This window comes from Excalfactoria chinensis, chromosome 2, assembly GCF_039878825.1.
Source record: "Excalfactoria chinensis isolate bCotChi1 chromosome 2, bCotChi1.hap2, whole genome shotgun sequence".
NCBI classification, from domain to species: domain Eukaryota; kingdom Metazoa; phylum Chordata; class Aves; order Galliformes; family Phasianidae; genus Excalfactoria; species Excalfactoria chinensis.
The window spans coordinates 100,945,631-100,967,678 of NC_092826.1; the positions used below are offsets into that span (position 1 = coordinate 100,945,631).

The 22,048-nt window shown below is 36.9% G+C and overlaps 1 protein-coding gene across 4 annotated transcripts in view; it reads left to right on the forward strand.

Annotated features, from left to right (window-relative positions):
• PHF14 (PHD finger protein 14) overlaps nt 1–22,048 on the forward strand; it is a 189,725-nt gene that overhangs the window by 148,672 nt on the left and 19,005 nt on the right. For 2 of the 4 annotated variants that reach the window (XM_072329004.1, XM_072329000.1), the window contains one exon: nt 4,909–5,100. The exons of 1 other annotated variant lie outside the window; for it this stretch is intronic. In XM_072329004.1, the coding sequence (XP_072185105.1) occupies nt 4,909–4,983 (75 nt within the window). In that variant the 3' untranslated portion in view covers nt 4,984–5,100. Of the gene's footprint in view, nt 1–4,908; nt 5,101–22,048 lie in introns of those variants that run through there. One more of the 4 variants, XM_072328998.1, reaches the window with a different exon arrangement.

Here is a 22,048-nt window from a genome sequence, read left to right on the forward strand (position 1 = left end):
CGCATTTATTAAATTTATAATGTGGCTTAAACTTCACACAGGACAAAAACAATAACTTCATTTTATTGAATATTCCTTTTATAGTAGAACTTTATAAGTTGCAGATATGATGTAATGCACAGATCTGTGAAATTGTGCATTTCCTAGCACAATTAATTGATGTGTGATCTGTTCTGTGTACAGAATACTGTCAGATTCCCTTCAACATGCTTACAAAGGGGATGAAGTAATATGACAAAATCACACTCTCTCAAGTGTCAATTCAAAATTTTCAGAAGTTGGAACATGAAAGTCAGCCATATCCCCCCTAGTTTTTTGCCACCTAAACACATCTAAATTTCAAAATATTCCAGTTATCTTTAGAAGAGATACTAAGTGCTCAGTACACTCATAACTCACAACATTTATTTAGGTGGCAGACTGTGGGCTCTCAGTTTTAAATTCTTGGTCCTGTTCCAGTACTGTGATCCACTAATGCTCAGCTACCAGATGTAGACTAAGTAGCATGAACCAACAGATGCTCACAGGGCATTTGAAATCATCTGTAGGACATCCAAAGGATCTTATCCAGTCCCTTATTTCCACCCCGATAAAGACCACTTAGAAATCAGCTGGTGTGGAAAGTCTCCCCTCATGAGATGTGCAGCAGCAGTGACTTAGAGGCTTCTAAACTGGTGTTTAATTTAGGATGTTGAGTTTAACAGTGCTTTTTAAAGCCATTAGTTCTTCTCCTTGTCACTGTTATTTTTGCAAATTTGAGAGAACAATTCCAGACTAGTAAACTTAATTCATTTCAACATGAAAATGTCCTTTGGGTTCTTGAATTCACTTTTTCAGTGAGACAAGTGATAGTCTCAGTAGTAACAACATCTTGAGGGATTCACTTCTCTTTACTACTCTTACAAATCTCCAGATGTGTTGGTGCATACTTTATGTGAGTGTATTCAAAATCCACTTAATGTTTGAACTGACAGTTGGCTGTAGTCAGAAAAGATACTGAGAGGAGTTTGACTTGTGACATCTGCTAGCAAAATCTACTTTGATGGTTTAATGTTTTAACATCAAAAGATCTGTTCTGTTTCAGGATTCTTAGGGCAGAAAGCACTGGTCAGTAGAGTCATAGGGTGACCAGAAGCAAAGTAAATAATAATGTAAAATAGAGATGTGAGATACTAACAGAAATGTGAACTGAATTTTGTGAAACAGAACTGAAGTTCAGTGTTTCACCTACATATTCATTAATATTTAAACCAGTAATAGCAACTTTACACACCACTATCAACAACTATTTTTAACTGGCAACAAAAATAATATATTTTCCTCCGCTTTCCTTCAGAATTTAAAGCTTTATAATGGTAAGGAAAACAAATATATTATATATATTTAATCTTCAATCAGCCACCATTTCTTTATAATTAGGCTACATAGGTTAGTTAGCTGAAAATTCAGACATTTTTAGTGACACTAGAAACTCCAGTTTAGTATTGTATATGCAATCATTGAGATTCCTCGAGTTATTTACAAAAAGAATAAAAATTACTTAGAAATTTGGCACTGTCAGCAAACTGAAGGAACAGTAAGACTTTTCACCTTGAAGTGTGGTCAGTGTATACACTCTATATTGCCAGTACAAGCCCTTCCCAAGTTTACTACTGATAATGGTGTTGCTTTTCTTATATGTCATAGGAGATCACGTCTCAAAATTTTCTGATAATTTTCAGTAATCAGCAAGTTGGGTTTCAGGCCACCACCATCACTTTTTTTTTTTTTTTTTTTTTTTTCTGGCAGAAAGCGGAATGGGGATCAGAATTGTTAGCTCATACTTTCCTGTGTCCCCCACCAGTCTCTTTTGTCCTGACACTGTTGTTCGTGTGGTAATGTGCAGATCAGGGAACTGATCTGGATGAAGATTCACATAACAAAGAAAATATTTTCTCCCTTTGTTAATGCATACTGTAAGAAAGATGAACCATCTTTCATTTTGCACAAATTACCCATCTTTGGAAATTCTAAGCTCTGATTTCCATTTCAAAATAATATGTGATGCTTTCTGTTCTTGGAAAATGGAGATGGGGTAAAAGTGCCTCTACAAAAAGCTAAGATATCCAATGCAGAGCATGTTCAGAAAGCTTTTGTAGCTTTCTTTTTTCAAAAAGCATCAAAATGACAAAAAAACAAGATAACAACCAGGGCCCTTGATGACTTGCATGTACTAGTCTGCCCACATAAATCCAATTTATACTCATGTACATTTTACTGGTTTAAATACGTTTTACCTGGTTGAAGCAGCAGGAAATGAACAAAAGAAAGAGCACTGATACTGCGAAATATCCCAAAGCAGATGCTTCTGTCTTTAGAATTCATGCAGAGCAAATCCTAGACTTCCTTTAACCAGTCGACCATCGTTTCTGCTTCTAAGAAAAAACTGTGCACTGCAGCTGCTACTGTAAACTAGGAAATCTGCCAGATAGCAAGCATGACCTTAGAGCAGAAAATTAAAACGTTTCAAGTCTATACAAAGCTAGTTTCTATTATAAAATCTTTTTCAATGGATAAAACATTTTTGTCCCAAAAAATAGGCCCAGGAAGCTAATGTCAGCCTTATATCCCTTTGCCCTCCTGTAGTGAACACAAGGCCCAGGTCTTTTTCTCTGTAGTCTGAAATTTCTGCATGCTTCCTTTACAAGTGGAACCCCTAAACACCAACTCAAGCGTGGTGAGAAAGATTGACCATGTAGGGCTTACATTGCCTGTATGAAGGAGGAGGACACGGACGCTGCAATAACAGCAGGTTATGTGCTAGAGAGGTGAATTGTTTGGCATTGAGGTCCGCAGAAATACGACTTCTATAGGTAATGACCTTCAGAAACATACCGACTTGCTGTTCCTTTGTTAACAAGCCTGACCTGAAGGAACCTTGCTGCTTTTCTGTTTTGTTTTTTTTTTTGTTGTTGTTGTTTGTTTGTTTGTTTGTTTTTGTTTTGTTTTGTTTCTGCTTTTTTATTCAACATTTGCTGTATTCTTTATTTGCTGTAAGCAGGCATCTGAGCTTAGCTACACATTGCTCCTTGGTTGTTTCTATGGGTGTACTATACATCACACTCTTTTCAATATACGCTACACTTGTAATTTCTACAAATCAATAAACTTAGGTTTCACACTTGTGTATAGACGCTTTCACACCCAAACTAGAAAAACAGAGGTCACTATGTGTTTTATAGATAATTGAAAAGATGTCAATCCAGGAAGTTAAGAAGAAAGCGTTTAGCCTTAAGTAGTCAGTTCTGAAAGTATTTCTCGGTGCCTACTCAATTCTGGAAGGAAGAAAGATTTGGAACTATCACAGAATCACAGAATGGCCTGGGTTGGAACGAACCTCAAGGATCTTGAATCTTGAATCTCCCTGCCACAGGCAGAGACACCAACTTCTACATTTAATACTGGACCAGGCTCCCCAGGGTCCCATTCAACCTAGCCTTGAACACCTCCAGGGGTGGGGCATCCACAACCTCTGTGGGCAGCCTGTTGCAGTACCTTACCAAACTAAAATGATTAGGAGTATACCCTTCTTTAATAGAACAATGAGCTATTCAGTTTTACTCTAATGTTGTGTAACATTTCTGGTCCTATTCTATTTTGTGAAGTTCATGTGATCTTCCTCTATGTTTTGTATCTCTGAATCTTTATTATAATTATCCTTACAAAACACTCTTTGATGTAGTGAAAGGAACACTAGGATGCAAGATTTGCATAGAAGAATGAAGTTGCTGATTTAAAGCAGGAAACTACACCCTTGGTTCCTGGGTCCCATCCAACATCCCTGATATATCTCTTTCTCAAATATTGACCATTGAAGACTGGTGTTACAGCAATCAGAATGTTTTTTCACTCCCAAACATCTGTTTGTTTGCTTTTTTTTAAGTTTCCAAAGTGAGGAAGGTTCTCTGTATTATATTGTGCATTAAATACAGACAGGAAAACTGGCCGTACTTCGAATGTATGACAATGGCTGTTTTTGATGTGATGATGGTTTGTAAGTTGCCCTATGAAATAATTTTCTCAGACTTCTGTAATTTATATTTTGGAAGTCACAGTTTTGTACTGGACACAAAATAATACGAGTTCCTATGGAAATGGGCTTTATGATGTCACTTCATTTTTTCAACATGATCCAGCTAAACCCATCATGAATTATGAGCCCAACTCTTGGAGTTGAAGCTGTAGAATATTGTAAGCATGCTGCTGCCTGACATGCTCATGTTTCCTATTTTAGACCTGACTGATCTTCAGATAACATATGGTGGTACAAGTAATTGGAAAATTGGCAGACCTGTCAAGAAAATATGCTAGATGGGACAAAAATACGATGCTGCAGCACATAAAGTGTCGCTGAAGTGAAATTTACTGTCTTTTATCAAAGGGTGAACTAAACGTATCTGGTCTCAAAAAAATGAAACATTTTTCAATGGCAGATGCTTTTCAAAAGTAATTTTTAGAACAATGATGAAAGTTCTTGCATTTGAAAATAATTTAGTGGAAACCTCTTGTCAAGAACAAAGGAAAGGTGTGAAGTACTGTCTGCTGTAAACTGTATGGGGTTTAGTAATTTCTTTATGTAACCAGCCTGCAGATTGGTCATGGCTATAACTGAGACTTTTACTTCTTAAAATATTCTTCTACTGTGAATGTAGATGATTAGCCTCATTTATAATTCGAGTGTTTTTATTTTTATTTCAGCTATTGAGCAGAAACAAATGATTGAATACATGACGTTATTTGCTTATTTTTATACTTGTTGGTGAAGAGAAGGATGGCAGAAGTATGTACAGAACCCTATGCATATGCATAAGTATAAAAAGTGTGCTTCAGTAAATTGATTAATGTTTGGGTTTTCATTTTCTTTTACAGGAAGATGAAAATGAAGCTGAGGCTGAAAATCCATCTCAGGAACTGAATTTGGAACAGAAAAAATCAAAAAAATAGGGGATTGTTGTTCTTGTTTTAAATATTTGCAAGTTGTGTAACAGTGATTATAGTTTCTCATTGTAAAATTAACAACAAAATTCTCAATAAAGTCACTGAAATTTAAATTCATTCTACACTGGGAAATTAATTACATAGCTCCTGGTGATGTCTGTGATTATATTAAAAGCTGAGTTATCAGAACTGAGCACCATACCAATGAATTCTAAAAGCTTTTTGAACATGGTAAAGAAAGCTGATGGATCACTGAAAACATCAGTAAAAACACATAGTGAGCAAACAGTACATTATCATTTTACTTTTTTTTTTTTTTTTTACTTTTTTTTACTTTTTTTTTTTTTTTTTTTTTTTTAGTTAGACCACATAATGTTATTATTACAGGATAGTTATAAGGGAGACACATTTGGTATTTCTGAGCAAAAGCTTTGATATTGAAAAGTCAGATCTATGTTATGTTCTGAAGTTCTGAAATTTCTTCTGAACAGTGGTTAAAATAAGCGTGGCTGGGGATTGGATGAAGGCAAAGATTTTGTGGTTTATACAGTATGTTTTCATATATAATTAGTTTTACGTGTTTATGCCTTGTGTGATTTCTAAGTTATTTCATATGATATCATCATTTTTCTCCTTGTAAAATCTTTCCATCTTCACACAATCTTTGTTTTTTAATGAATGCCACATTTTTGTCCTGATTCGGCCATCCCACCTAGTTCTAATTTCTTTGTAGAAATCTTTGCATTTAAACAGCATAAAATAATTTCTTCCTACATCATCAGATCTGAAGTGAATACTGAAATTCTAAAATTTAAAAAAAAAAAAAAATCTTCCTAAAAAAAATCTTTTTTTATTCTGTTTTTAAATCTGTGGGAACGTTAGCACAAGAAACTCAGATATAGGTTTATAGCTTAATACTTTCACTTGTAACAGTGAAGAAAATAAGAATATTATTCTGTTTCAGAATTGAAGCACATTTGCCCATGTCCCTTGAGGGAATTTTGTCTTGCTCTAGGAGGGTTGCATCTTCTTCTCCTGAAGAAGTTTCTGTCTTTTTCCCAGTCTTCCAAACTATTACTGCTATTTCTGTATATTGACTGGTAAATCAGATTGTAAATAGTATCAATCTTAAATTTTCTCACATCTATATAAATCATAGTTTTATAGTTAAAAGGAACATACCTGTGCTCAAGCAATATCTTTTATAAATTCTTTTCTGATTCATGAGCTTCAATTACGCGTGTTTCTTTAACAAAGTTCAAATTTGGGTTTATCCACGCAAATTATCATACAAAATTAGCAAATATAGTCTCAATCATGCAAAATGGTCTATTTTCGTTCATTACATGACAGCTATTTTCTCTAGACTATATGGTAGCCTGGGACTCTATGGACACTTGAGATGAAAAAGGTAGATACTTGCTTTTCAGTATTTTTATGAAAATGTATTACTTGATCTGCAAACACCTGAATGAGAAAGACAGCACAGATGTTAAAAAATAGAGAAAAGTTCCATTTGTTGTATAATGCTGAAGAGCTTAAAAGAAGTATTACTGCATCTTTCCTACGCTCTTAAAAATTTCACATGAAAGTGCAATCCCATAAATCATACTTCCACAAAAATCCAGCATATGTCACCAAAAGTGTACATTCTGGGCTGAAAAATAGAAACCTGTCCCTAGGTCAAGTTATTTAATTCAAAAAGCTGTAAAGTGCCAGAAATCAAAGTTTTCATCTGCAAAATAATAATAATTATCATTATTATGTTATCATAATCAGTTGGATTTGAGATTAAGCAAAACAAATGACTGAGTCAAAATGCAGACCTAAATTTGTCCCTTCTAGAAAAATGGAGATTTGCTGACTTGTCTATAGCCAATTTTTCTAAAGAGCTTTGTCTTTTTTTTTTTTGTTGTTGTTTTTTGTTTTTTTTTTTGTTTTTTTTCTTAACTGATAGAGATCCAATAAAGACTGTACATAACAGATGAGTTTATTTCTCTTGATCCAGAGCAAATTAAAATTTGCTACCGAACTGATTTTTTGTACATTGTTGCATTTTTTAGGCTAATGGTATGAATTTCATCATGCATTTTTTTACTCATTATCTGAAAGTATTTTGCACACAAAGCACTGTGTAAAGTAAACGGCTGCAGCTAGCCTACACAGTTAAAGATGATGACATTCAGTGTTGTGCCCCAGGAGAACAAAGTTGAAAAGCTAGTACGGAATATTGTGCCTTTTATTAAAGGTATGTCCATGCTGCATTCAGAAGCCAACTTGGACACCAAAAGCAGTCTTATCTTGTGTAGAATGAAGCTTAAAGCGTATCAGAATATGTTCAAAGGCTTAGAGAGGTGAGATGAGTAAAAGTTTACACAGCTTTATTTTAACTGACTACAGTCATTTCTACAGAGCAGTATGTTCCTTGAATGTAAACATACACAGACACACATATGTACTTGTGCCTGAGCAGCCAGCTTTAATATATATATATTTATTTTATTCTTCCTCCTCCAGTGCTGTCCTTGAATAATAAAAGTCACATGCTGCTCTGAAAATCTAGATTAAGAGCTATTTGTTTCCCACTCCATCCCTGTCAAGAACAACAGTGATGATGGTCCTCAGTTGGGAATCTCAGTTTTCTCGTTTACCCCAGTAATAGCTATTTTAGGGTGGCTTAGGGGATAATCACGTTTTTTATGCTTGAAGAGAAGCTGTCACTTTCCTCATATTAAAGCCAATTTACCACTTTTTGTACAGTTCATGATGGATTGCTGTTGGTTTTTTGTTCATTGCTCCATGTTTGCTTTTTCTCTCTTGTGGAATGCCAGTGGCCTATCTGGGATACTGTGAGACTCCATTGCTGTTTTATTCTATTACACACAATCACTTCACCCTCAGACATGAGTAAATTTGTTTATTACTACAATTTTTGTTTTTGGAAAGGATTTCTGACCTTTCAGCTTCCTGTAGGCCTACCCCTCCCCCATCCAGGGCCAGCACTGGGAGGCGTGGGAGCTCTTGGCAGTCACATGCAGAACAACCTTTCTAATTTGTAATAGTGTACATTAGGTTGTGTCATGCATACGTGTGTAGTAGGTTGCTAGTATTTAAAATGGATTTCCTTAGTATAAAGCCCCACTGCTCTTGTCACAGAAGCAGGATTTTCATTCCAAATGCTACACATTTGGCATTAACTACAAAAGCAAAGCTGCTTTTGACAAAGATGCTATTCATCTGAAATAGCAGAATCTTAAACATTGTGCAGCTATAAGGATACTCCACAAAAGGAAATATATCTTGGTATTTTATTTCTACTATACATGTGTCTTCCTACTGGTTGAAATGAGGATTCACAGTATTCTTAGTATTTTGTTAATGAAATATTGAAATGCATTGCTACGCTGTATTTGTGGTGTTCGTCTATGGTTTTTCTCCTGAATAGAGCTGATCATTGTGCATTACAGGCATGAAATGTGATATACAACAGCTAATCCATGCACAATATTTGTTTTCTGCTCATTAGAGAGCATTGTCATACTTCTGCATTAAGAAAATGATTTAAATATGATTATTCATTCTCAGGAGAATTGGTGTTTATGCAGTGAGAATTTTTAAAGCAAAACAGAATACACTGAAAGAGAATTATATCACTTTACTACTTCTTTGTTATTGCAGTCCCATAAGGCTTCTACCTCTGGGTTGGTTGCTCTGCATCACGCTGCAGAAACTAACTCTCTCTGACATTAGGTTAGATAGGTTTTACTCTCTGGAAAGTGAAAGTTGATTAGAAACTGGCTCTATTTCACATGACCTAAAGAAAACAAGTTTTACATAGCAATGAATAGACAACTTCTTTCACCTATCTAAGACTGTAGTGTGAAGTCATAGCAAGTTATAAACATTTCCCCACAGTGCGTTCAATGTGGATTCTGCAGAGGTGATGTCTGGAAAAGGAAGTGAAATGCTGAAGGCAATGGCATGAAAATGCATGCAGCTATGGCATAATTCTGATTTGTTTTAGAAGAACTATTAATTTCCTTGTTACAAAGCCAAGTAAGAGCAACCCTTTAAAACTGTTGAACCATGAAAGCCATTTCCTTACGGGTTTTAAATTTGGGAACAGACTCATGAAATTTATAGCTTTGATGAGATATTCTTTGCCTGCAGTCAAAATGAGAGCCAGATCATTGGTTTCCCAGCATGACACCTATGTATTCTTGTGTGCACTAGATATCATTAAACTCATAATAACACAGCTATCATCACATTAACATCTAAAAGGTTCGGTGTTGATGTTTGGTTTAAGTCTTTCCTTTATACCTACAGCATACTAAATAGCTGAATAAAAACAAAAGCTGTACCATACCTATATTGTGATACCATTCTGCACTTTAACCAAAAACACAGTCATTTTATGCCTGATCAAATTTTTATTAATTTTGTTCTTGCCAAATCATGTAGTTTTGAAAGAGCTGTAACAATGAACTCATAACACAAATGTAGTCACAAATAATGGTACAGTGAGAACATTCTTTTTCTGGTTCATGCTGTAAAGACAGTGTACAGCATATACATATTGATTTAATAATTTTAAGTATCAGTATATTATTGAAAGTTTACATACTATATCTGCCATCTTGGGATAGAATTGAATCGTAAAAAGCCAATAGCACACAACTGCCTATATTCTTCAGGTAAGGTAATGCAGACTGTAGCAACCTAGAAAAGTACATGGGGTTAGAAGTTATACAAAGAAGAAATTACAGATGAAAGCGATCAATGTCACCAATCTGCTGCATGCTTCTGCTGGTTACTTCTGGAAATATAAAGTATATCCCTTTTACAATATAACATCACCACCAGATTTTACTGTGAATATCTTAATACTTGTACCAAATGAGGTTTGCAAAGAGAGCTACTGATAGAAATCAGTTTTCATTCTGCCATACAACTGAGAAGGTGGATAGAGTTTCAGAGAAACAACCTCATTCTCATAATGGAGCAAAAAAGCTTGAAGAAGCACCAGTATATAAAGGGTAGTAATTTGTGGCTTATATACAAATTCCTTATTACTGCAATCTGAAAAGCTTTTGCCTGATGAGTGTTAGAGCTTTTATTTCTATAGATGGGAGGTGATACCCATAGGAATTCTGACTAGAGATAGTTTGTGAGTTGGGGCTGCAGTGTAAATTGACTCAAAACCAGCCAATTTCAGTGATCTGGAAAGAAAAATATATAGAGACAACTTCAATCTTTAATCATCGGTCTGTTGTGAAGATTTTACAGGCTACGTGATACAATCATTAGCGAGTGGTTAAAACCCTTGGGGAATATGAAACACTAATTAGCTGCTGAGGAAAAAGGATTTATAAATCCTAGACCATAACAGTTATGTTACAAGAAAGACTTTGTGTTGTTTTTCTTTTAATTGTTTGAACTGTACATCCAGTTTCAATACTTACTATTTATTTTAAGGATCATTGTTTCAGTCACAAATATCTGATTTTTCTTTACTCAGCAGTGGATGTTTTATTTTGAGCACATTGCTACAAAATATACTTTATTAAATAATTTATTAAATCTTTCTAAATATTTTAATAGTTAACGATTTTCATACCTTTATATATTCAGATAGTATGAAGCAGCTATAATGCCTATAATCCAGCTATTAGCTCATTACTTCCAACAAAGCTTGACCTTTGGGAGCATGAGCAAGAGTGAATTTTCTGTACTGCGACAAGAAAGAGATGATGATGGTGAAGGCTTGGGGTCATCATACTGGGATCATCATTAGTGTGCCTCTGGTGGCACAGTGGTATAAGTTGCTGCTTGCAACACCAGAGGCCCGGGGTTCGAATCCCCCCTGTGGCATAAGTGGCAGAAATGCCGCTCTGCTACACAGAGGGCTCGAATCCCGGGAGTTGGACTCGATGATCTCTAAGGTCCCTTCCAACTCGCACGATACTATGATACTATGATATGAATTAGCAAAAGTAGCAATAGTTCTTTACACTGAGCAAGCAAGTTTTCCATTAATAATTTTAATTGACAACTAGATCTTTAGACTCACATTTTCTAGTTATCGTTGATAATCTGGTTAGATTTTGCCATTCATACCTTGGTAGGTATTTTAATTGCTTGATGTAGACATATCAGACCTGTTATGTTTTTATCCTGAAGACTGGAGTTCTGTCTAGCATTAGTTCCTGATGCTGTCTACAGTCTCAACTAATGGTAGTGTCTTAGTAAAGAAATAAAAGTACACAAAACTCTTATTCATTGCCTATTTGCTACTCTTTGAGCAAACCTAAATACAAATTTATGACCAACCACTCCACATTTGCCCCAAAGCCTAAGACTGTCCTTTTTTCAAGGGTTTCTCCTCGCCTTGGTGAGATTTTCCACTTTCTTGTTAACCTTCAAGAAGGAGTGGAGTTCTGCAGTAGAGTAAAACATAGCTTCACTAGAGCCTGAGAGGAAGCTGAATGTATATATCTTATAATAACAAAAATAACTTCATGGAATAATGAATTACTAAGTAATATTCTCGGTGGTATCAATCATGTTCTTGTTTGAGCAGTTAGATTCTTGGTTAGAAGTTTTAGATCATATTAAAAATAAATGTTTATTACATTACTTATGCCTAGTTTCATGTAGGCATAGCACAACAAAGCTGTTCCTTCTACTGCTTCATGAGTTCAAGCTATTTGCTACTATTGTTATTTTTTTATATACAGTAAAACTGTATGAGAATAAGTGAGTCTTTATTCTGTTCCAATTTAAATGCACCGAGCAAGGGTTTGGCTCCAGCCTATGATATATTGCTTGGCAGTATTGCTAGGCTTTATTGTTTGGTTAAATTACCTTGCAAAGCCTTAGAAATGCTCATAATTAGCTCTACAAGATTTGTGGTAGAGAAAGGAACAAACTGTGAAAGGATTTGAATAAAACAGTGAAAACAATGATCAGAAATGATCTCTAGAGAAATGATCGGGTTAAACATTTACTTTTTATTTTTAGTATTTTATCTCTAGTGTTTGAATTGTTAGCACAAGCTCAAGTGGAAGGAAAAAATACAACAGCTACCTCCAGATCATATGTTGAATAGATCTGTACATTGTGAATAGTTTACTGCTGAAGTCACCTAGGAATGTGAAGGAAAATAAATGAATGTATCCCCGGCTTTATTTCACAAATGCAAATGTGCACATGTTTTTTAATTTTACATTTTATTAAGAAAAAGTAGCCCCTCTTTTCTATCGCGTATGCTAAAAAGGAAGGATAATGCTTGAGATGTCTCAAGGTTTTGGCTGTATTGATAGAATATATATATGATGTATAGATCGAAGACTAGGAAGAATGTGGGTACCCTGCTAAGTGAGGGGGGTGTTCTGGTAATAGGGGATGCTGAGAAGGCAGACATACTGAACACCTTATTTTTTTCTGTCTTCAGTGAAAAAGCTCTCCCTCAGGAATCTCAGACCCTGGAGGTTAGTGAGAGGGTCTGGGGAATGGAAGACTACCCTTTAGTCAGGGAAGAGGTGGTCAGTGAGCACCTAGACAACTCCATTGTTCATAAATCCATGGGACCTGATGCCTCCTGGCAGAGGTGACTGCTGAACCTCTATCATCTTTGAGAGGTCTTGGAGAATAGGGGAGGTGACTGAAGACTGGAGAATAGCCAGTGTGACTCCAGTCTCCAAAAAGGGCAAGAAGGAAGATCCAGGTAATTACAGGCCAGTCAGTCTAACCTCCGACTCTGGAAAGGTGATGGAACAGCTTGTGCTGGATGCCATCTCCAGACAACTGGAAGAAAAGGAGGTTATCAGGAGTAGTCAGCATGGATTCACCAAGGGAAGGTCATGCTCAACCAATCTGGTAGCTTTCTATGATGTTTTCACTGGCTGGGTGGATAGGGGGAGAGCGGTAGATGTATTCTACCTTGACTTCAGCAAGGTATTTGATACTGTCTCCCACGACATCCTTATAACAAAGCTGAGGAAGTGTGGAATAGATGACAGTGTGAGCCAGTGAGAACTGGCTGACTGACAGAGCACAGAGGGTTGTCATTGGCACTGCAGAGTCTGGTTGGAGACCTGTAACTAGTGGTGTTCCCCTGGGGTCAGTGCTGGGTCTGGTCTTGTTCAACATCTTTATCAGTGACCTTGACAAGGGGATAGTGGCTACCTTCAGCAAGTTTGCTGATTGTACAGAGCTGGGAGGATTGGCCGACACACCTGAAGGCTGTGCTGCCATTTGGTGGGACCTGGACAGGCTGGAGAGCTGGGCAGTAAGAAACCAGATGAGGTTTAACAAAAGCAAGTTTAGAGTCTTGCACACAGGGAGGAATAATTGCATGCACCAGTACAGGCTGAGGGATGACCTGCTGGAGGGGAGTTCTGCTGAGAGGGACCTGGGTGTCCTGGTGGACAACAGGTTGGCCATGAGCCAGCAGTGTGACCTCATGGCCAAAAAGGCCAATTTTTTTTTTTTCAAATACTTAATTACACTCAATTCATGTATTACATAGAATGAGAAGAGTGTGGTTCCGTAATACCACATTACAGCTTTGTTGTTTTGAAATCTCACAGAAGACCAAAAAGATTTAAGTTAAACATACCACTAGAAATGCCACTGTGCCTCACGATCACAGGCCCCTGAAAATGGAATAGACAATTTACCTTGTTTTCAAAGCTGGCAGTAAAGATTTAAAGAAAGACAGCAGTTAAATAGCATATTTGGTAGCATTGCCTATGAACTTGTACTACTACATTTTGAAGACTTTAATTTTTAGGTAAATTTATTGTCTCAGCAGGGGCATAATGTCATCAGAAAGTCAAATTAATATAACACACTTTCACTTATGAATTGTATTTCAGTTACTTTTAGTAACAATGTTTTATCTATGGCAAGAGGAAATGAAAGTGACCTTTATTTGTCTCTTTACAAACAATTCCATGAGTGGTACTCTGAAAGTAATACCTCCTATTTCATTATGTTGACCCACAGGCACAAAATGTAATGGAATGCTGGCAGGAAAGTTCAACTTCTACTGCCATAGCACCAACATCTGCTGTCATGGGCCAACATAATGAAATACTGGCAGCAGAGGGGCAGTCTGAGAAAATGACATTTGACATGGAAGTGCATATGAAGCAAAGGTGTGGAACTGCATTCCTCCATGCAGAAAAAACAACACCCAGTGACATTCACTAGTGCTTGCTGAATGTGTGTGCGGACTAAACAGTGGATGTGAGCACACTAGGGCCACAAAGATGAATAGGGGCTGGAGCATCTCCTGTACAAGGAAAGGCTGGGACTCTTCAGTCTGTCAAAGAGAAGGCTGAGAAGGGATCTCATAACTGTTTACAAGTATCCAAAATGCAGGAGTCAAGTTGTTAAGAGTAGTGTCTTTTTGGTTGCATGCAGCAATAGAACAAGGAGTAACAGGCAGAAACTGAAACACAGGAAGTTTGTATTAATACAGGGAACCTGAAGAACTTACAGAACATAGTTACTGTGAGTGAGACGGCGCTGAAACAGGCTGCCCAGAGACATTGTAGAGTCTCATTCTCTGGAGAAATTCAAGACCCATCTGTGTGCCTTCCTGTACAATCTATTGCAGGGAACCTGTTTTCAGTGGAGGAGTTGGACTTGACCTCTAAAATCCCTCCGAGCCCCCTACAATTCTGAGATTTTGTGATGTTGTGGGTGGTGTGTTTCAGCAACGGTGTGATTCCAGCTGCTGTGACATACAACCTTTTATTTATCACTTGCAAAATTGCACAGCTTAGACAGTGGTGATGTCTATGTTGAAAAAGTAATGTTTTATAGCTGAGAATTTGCTCTATCAGATAGTGTCACTGTGCTCTTCTATCTGTTGTAGTTTCCATGGAAATTAATATGAAGCTACTTTGGAGTGAACTACATCGTTTTAGATCACGGAACTATTATCTGTCTTTTAATACTTGATACCAAATCTGTTTGAACAAGCTGCTTTTTGACGTATTCGCCAATTAACCCGACTTATCCTGGGACCTCGACTATCCAAGGGAGAGACACAAACATGAATGCCATGATGTCTTCTCTCAATTTATTGCTGCATCACATTCCTTATATACCATCCTAAATCCCATGCAGACGCGTACACCCGCTGCGCAAAACCCGATGCACGCGAGAGAACCTGTACACACACCTACCTAAACCCCCCGCCCACTAACTCTTAAAGCTACAGGCCTAACTCAGCTATTCTAGAACACTCCATCTGCTCAGAACTACTGTATGCACTCATAAATCCTTACAAAGACAACTTAGTACCCCAACACTTTTCTAATTCTCTATATCAATGAAATATAGTATATATATATATAAGTATATAACTCTTAATTTTGTTTCTTTTGCTTTCAGAGATACATATTTTATGCAGACTCCATTCTTCTAAGAGAAAACCTTGAGTAACATTGTCTGATCTCAAGCTGACCATTCTTTGAGCAGGGGGTTCAGCTATAGACCTTCTGAGCTGCCTGCCAAACTGCATTATTCTATAATTCTGAAATAATGATTTCATGTTTATATACTTAACAGCTTGTGTGTACAAACAGAAAGGGAAAAACAAAACAAACAAAACAAAACAAAAAAACAAGCATTGCTTTGTTTATAAGCTCCAAATGTATCTGTTTTCCCCGTGAGAATATGAGAGAAATGTCACTTTCCTCTGCAAGCTGCACTTTTCTACTGTAAGCTTCATACTGCATCCAATTTCCCAAATTTGAGCAGAATCTAGGCATTGCCTTGGGGTCTGGGTGTTGAGGAAAGCTCTTGGGGCTCATACTGACACTACATTTAAAAATAAAACTCTGTGTGGCTGTAGTTCATTCTCTAAAAATGACTACCAGATTTAATTATTCTCTTTTTGTGCTTCAGCAATCTGGGTATTTTGATTATTTTTTGTTCCTTCAGAAATATGTGACAATAGAAGCAGGTTGGTTTTTTTTGTTTATTTTTTCATATATATGTATATATATGTATTTATTTTTTTCTCTGTAAATTTTCAGAAACTTAGATATATGCATACTTAGTTGATACGATGAAGCATTTCTTCAAAACCATTCATTTTCTTATTAGAGCGTTTCTCAGGAATTCAGTCCTAGTCTTTTAAAATTTCAGCTTCTATTTGAGAACCACTTTTCTCATGGCTTTTCACTTAAAACAAGGAATATTTTCTCACTCTCTTTTCATATCAAATGGGGCTTCCATCACAAAAGTTACAGTTTCTTGTGATTTACTACTTACCCAGACCACATTTTTGAGTGTTACTATGGAATCTCCATTACTTTTTTGCAAGGGAGGATAAGCCACTTCTACAAATTAGGTATTATGATTTTGTATTGCTCTTGTTTCCTCTTTATTCTATCCCTTCTCTTGATCAAGCTGACACAATTTAATGTCATTGAGTTCTGGCAGTGACAAGAAGCTTAAGGACCTTTTTATTCCTGATCTTAGGAATAAACTGTGCTCTTCATCTGTGCAGAATTGCTGCTCCACTGATGACCAGTTCTGCGTCTCTGGAAAGTGACTTACCTCTGGACTTTATCACAAACCACACAAGCTTGAGCTTGCAAGATGATACATACATGGTATTTCCAAGAAACAGTGAAGAAATCTCCAAAATGTACACTGGAAAGAATTTGTGGTTTTGAATTTATGGCCAGAGAACACTGATAAAGATATACTTTTCTTGTGTTCCTCTGTTGTTGTTGTACTTTCAAGAAGATAATTATTTTTTCATATCCTTCTATCTCACCATAGATGAAGCATTTGATAATTGCCAATAAAAAGAATTTCAGATAGAAAATAATGTTTTAATCAGTGTTTTACTCTGATAGGTAGCATTGGCTGAAGAATTTCCCTTGTCTATCCTTTTCTTCAGAAGAATGAATGTAAGTTTTTGTTCTGTTAAGAGCTGCCTGTCTCACCCTGTGCACATGCTGTGTTGAAACTGCTGGCTGCAGAGCCCTTCTAGTAACTGTCACTATTCTCTGATTTTGTGGGGGTTCCTGCTTAGTGTTTCATTAAATCCATGTAAGAAAAATACTTTGTTAGAAATATAACCATCCCAAAACGTAATCTACAGTGTTTCTGTGAAGACTTGTGAGCTAATTTTATCTAGGAAGGGAGGAAGAAAAAGAATAATTGACATTATAAATTTGCATGTGCTGCTTTAGAGTACATCTTACATAATCTCCTTTTAAACTAAGATGTGTTCATCTTTTGACAATCATTCACTGGAGAGTTCATGTGTATAACGTCTTAATGAAGCCTAAGGTTTTAGTGTTTGTTAAAGAAGAGCAGTAAGGCATAAGGTGGTAATTCTCCAGTGAAGCTGTAGCCTTAGAAGCTCTGATTCAGCTGAGGCTTCCTGACATCTTCCCCTTGGGTCAGGTCAAGTGAGACTAAAAGCATTGCACATGTCACATATGGAGGGTTTTTGAAGACAGAAGTGACATTTATTTACAACCCTTTGGTGCCTGGCTTATCTTTGAAACACTATTGACTACCTCACAAGGAAGAAGCTGTATATTCTTTCCCTCCTGCCAACGCAAGGTAAGTTATGTGAGCACGGGTAATGGAAGCAATGAATTTGGGGAAAAACAGAGCCATGGGTGAAGTCAAGTACAACAGACACCGATGTCAAGAAAGGTGCAGTGATTAAAACAGGGAACAATCAAAGCTGCCAAAAACTCTTTGGAGTTAAACCTGTGCTAGCATGGCAAGCAGTGGAACCTTTCATATAGCACATTATTATATAAACTATCTTGTTTTGCCATACTAAATTATTCTATACCATGTCCTGTGAAAAAGATAATTTGCTGTAGCATTGTTAGTACATCACCATAGCAGAATGGTTCTGGAGACCTGTCAGTTGTCATTTTGCAGGCTTTACGTAGGAAACTGCTGCTCCATCACAACATGCTGAGCAACAACATCATTAAGGAACAAGGCAATCCTGCCCACCACCTACTTTCTCCCACTGACCTCTCTTACTATGTAAATATTTTGTTCATGAGTAATCTTTCCTACCCTAACAATGTGACATCACTCACATGGTAGAGTTTTCATCCTCAGTACATCAGCCATAACCCAGATCTCATGCTTGCTTCTACTGTATTCTTATCTGTTCCTGCTATAGTTATCAGCATAGTGCTTATGCTAGACAGTTGTATGAGGCATACTAAAGCAGTTGGGGCTGGGATAGAGCACCACCACTATCCACCCCCTCTGCCCTTCTCTTGCCACTCTTTTCCCTGCACTTGGTGGGTCTGTTCCTGACAGAGCCCACTGTTTCTTCTGAGACAAAGTATCAGTTTTGTTATCGCTTGAAAGACTACTGAGCTGATAGTTATGGGCAACAGTTTTCATCTCTAGTCAATTTATTGCTAATTTATTAGTACATAATAAGTAACATTGGTTAGATAAAAACACGTTGGTGCTGACTCAGCAGAGGCTGCACTCCTTAGTGTAGTGGAAATACTAAATCATGGCCCAAACCTGTGATTAAGAACCTGGTGGGAAGGCAGGGCCAACCCAGGAGAGCTCAGGTGCATGCAGTGCTTCTGAGTGATTGGAAGGAGTGCAGCAAGGATCCACCCCTTCCCAGACCTCACTTAGGGGTTGGTAGTGGAGGCAGTAGCATCTTGCTGGAGATCCCTGACTACTGGAGGCCTTCTTCAGGTGAATGGTCCTTTTTCCTTTGTTTCTGTTTCTGCATCTGCTGCATTTAGGCTTGTTCTTCTTTGCTGCACCCTGGGATTGTTCCACTCTGTTATTACTACTGTGCTTTTTTTTTTCCCCCATCACATCGTAGAATTACTCTTCCCTAAATGTTTTACATATTTAAAGAAATAAATTCTATCAATAGAGCAGACACGTATAGTCATACATTCTTTATTCATTAACAGCCTTTTAATTTAGATCAGTACAGCGAAACCCACGCTGTTCTGCACTTGGTTCTGAATCCAAATCTCCAAAACATTTTCTACCATGGACTACCCTGAAGTAGCAACAAAAATTTCATTCTGGATTTCCATGAACTGGAAGTGGTTTGCAGTGCTAAAAAGTGTCTACTTAGAATTAGGCGTTCTCAGATTTACAGTAATAGGAGTGTGCATGGGTTTACACTAAAATGAGTATGTGACCATTTATTTGATTTCTGTTTCACATCATGCCACAAAATATGTTAGGCTATTTCATTTTTAAAGCATGTTGCAGAGTGATTTAATTTGTGGTAGGAGCTAGGATTTCAATTTCCACTATGAAAAACTTCTTTATTTATATGGTTGTCTTCATGAGGAAACAGGAGCTAACAGAGAAGTTCTGCTTCTGTAGAAATGCTAATGCAGTGATTCAGTAGGGATAAAAACAAACATACTTCATAACATCCCAGACAGCAAGTATTCATTTTAAAAATATTTAAGAATGTGGTCAAATTATGCTTATGTCATAAAAAGAAGTTGTACTATGATAGAGCTCTAATAAAATCACAATATCCATTTGCCATAAAAGGTAATTTAAAACTCTTGCTATCTGTCATTTTAACTTTGTTAATTGAAGGAAATTGTTTGTATGTCCTTTATGGGATATACAGAGGATGTTTGCATCGCCAAATCAACTTTTTCAAGACAGTTACAAAATTGATTGTAGTGGTTATTGAAGGATGAATATCAAAATAATTCTTCTGCATTTAAAGACTAGCTCTTCTATTTATTTTCTTATGTAAAACCTAATCCAACCTGTTGATTAAGGTTTATATTTATGGCAAAGCAATAGATTAAAAAAAGAAAAACAACAACAAAACTGACAGGAAGTTATTTTTATATGCTAATTATGCACTGTGACCAAACAGCTGCATGTAACTAAGGACAGAATATGCTGTCTCTCTGGCTAATTTACTTTTATTTATTACACCTGTCCATAGCAACTCTATGAAAGAATAGGGCCATAACTATGAGAAATGGCATATTACAAATATTCAGTTTGTTTAGCATATTAGTTTGCAAAGAGGGAAAAAAAAAAAAAAAAAAAGTGAGATCTTTGCTTGCATCTTTCTTAGTGTGATTCTGATTTTATTTTTTGCAATGTTCTCACTTAAAAAAACAAACAAACAAACAAAAAAACTTGAATATTCCATTTTGGCATTAGGCATTTCTTAACTGTATCAGGCATTTCTTAATTGTATCAGCCACTTCAGAAATTAATTTCTGTTTCCATAAAGAGAATTCAGCATATAATGTTAATAGCATGAAGTATTAAAACAAAACATTTTGATTTTCACACTGCTGCTATATAACTCAGTAGGAAAGCTCTTATTTCTGAGTTCCCTGTGGAACTAGCTCTTGTACATGCTAATTGCTATACCACTTTCCTGAAGCTCATCTTAACTGAGGTATAAGCTACTGCCAGAGGTTGACTCTGAATGGAAGCTCAAACAAATGGTATTTTTCACCAAAAAAAAAAACAACAGTAAAGTGTAGTTCACACTCTCAAGATGCCTGTTATGCTGCAGGTACTCAACTATGTGCATGCATACTGTAATTACACCTGAAAAGACATTTTAGCAAAGCTTACTCACTTAACTACTTAGAATAGAGCTAACAGACACATTAAGGCGCATATAGAAAGTATGCAGTCAGATCTTGCATATCAAATGATAAAATATATGCCTTCATTGGAGTGCATATAGGGCAGTCTATTCTTTTATCGCTAACATATGAGGAATTCAAATAAGCATGAAGTTAAACTGTGAAGATTATTAATTTGCGAAGTTCTTTACATCACATCATAGAAAATTGTAGGACCATAAAGATCGAAAAAGACCTTCAAGATTATCCAGTCCAACTGTCCACCTATGATGGGCATTTCCCACTAATGTGAAAATATTTCTTGAATGCCTCCAGAGACAGTGACCCAACCACCCTCTGGGCAGCCCATTCCACAGTGCATGGCCATTGTTTTGGGTGTTTCCTAACATCCAACCTGGATGTGTCCTGTCACAACTTGAAGCCATTTCCTCTGGTCCTATTACTAGAGTTACTCAGGTGAAAAGACTGACTTCCACCTTGTCACAATCTCCCTTCGGGTAGTTTTAGAGAGGAGTAGGGTTTTCCCTGACCCTCCTCTCCTCTAGTCTAGATAATTCCAGTTTCCACAACTGCTCCTCATAAGGCTTATTCTCTGAACCATTCACCACCTTTGTTGCACTTCTCTGAATGTGCTCTTGGGCTTCTGTGTTTTCTTGTATGGAGGGGCCCCAAAATGAACGCAGTATTCAAGGTTGTAGGCGGTCCATTTTCTTTGTTCTGTTCTCTGTGCAAGTCAAATCCTGTATAAAGTACAGATCTAGCCCAGGCTGTTGCTGAAGCACGTACTGATTCAGTTGCATCCTGTCACATTCCTGCACAACAGAAACAATATCATATGAAGATTTGACTGGGGGAGGATGTCTGCTGTCACTGCTTCTTCAAGTGATTTTGATGGGTTTTCCTTGTTCTCCTCATCATTTCACCATGTTTCTCCCTTAAGTTACAGAAGATCACCTGCAACCTTCCCATTTTGTTTTGGATTCTAAGATGCTTTCTTCAAAGAAAGTAAAATGGCATGTTCCCTCTAATTTTACAGTGTCTTGGCACTTAAGCTTACCTGAAATGTTGCTCAGCTTACTAAATGAGATTTTCTCATTTGGATTGTTCTTTCTTTGGAGAACTTCTATATTCTAAATGGAGAGTTTAGGTAGAAAATTAGGGAACTTTCTGCAGTCAGATTACATCTAGGGGCTAGTCAATACCAGCTATCAAGATATGACTACTGCGCTGTTCTTTGAATATGCAACAAAATGCACAAGATCTGTACTCTGGGAAAGGTGACTTGGAGAGCTTTCTTCATCTGCTTTGCATCAGAGCCACAGCCACATCACCTCAAAGGCTGGAGAGACTGGTTGATATGCCCCGAATAACTGATAATGGGAGAAATCTTTTGATATCTCTCTTTGGAGTACTGCCTGATAAATAAGTAT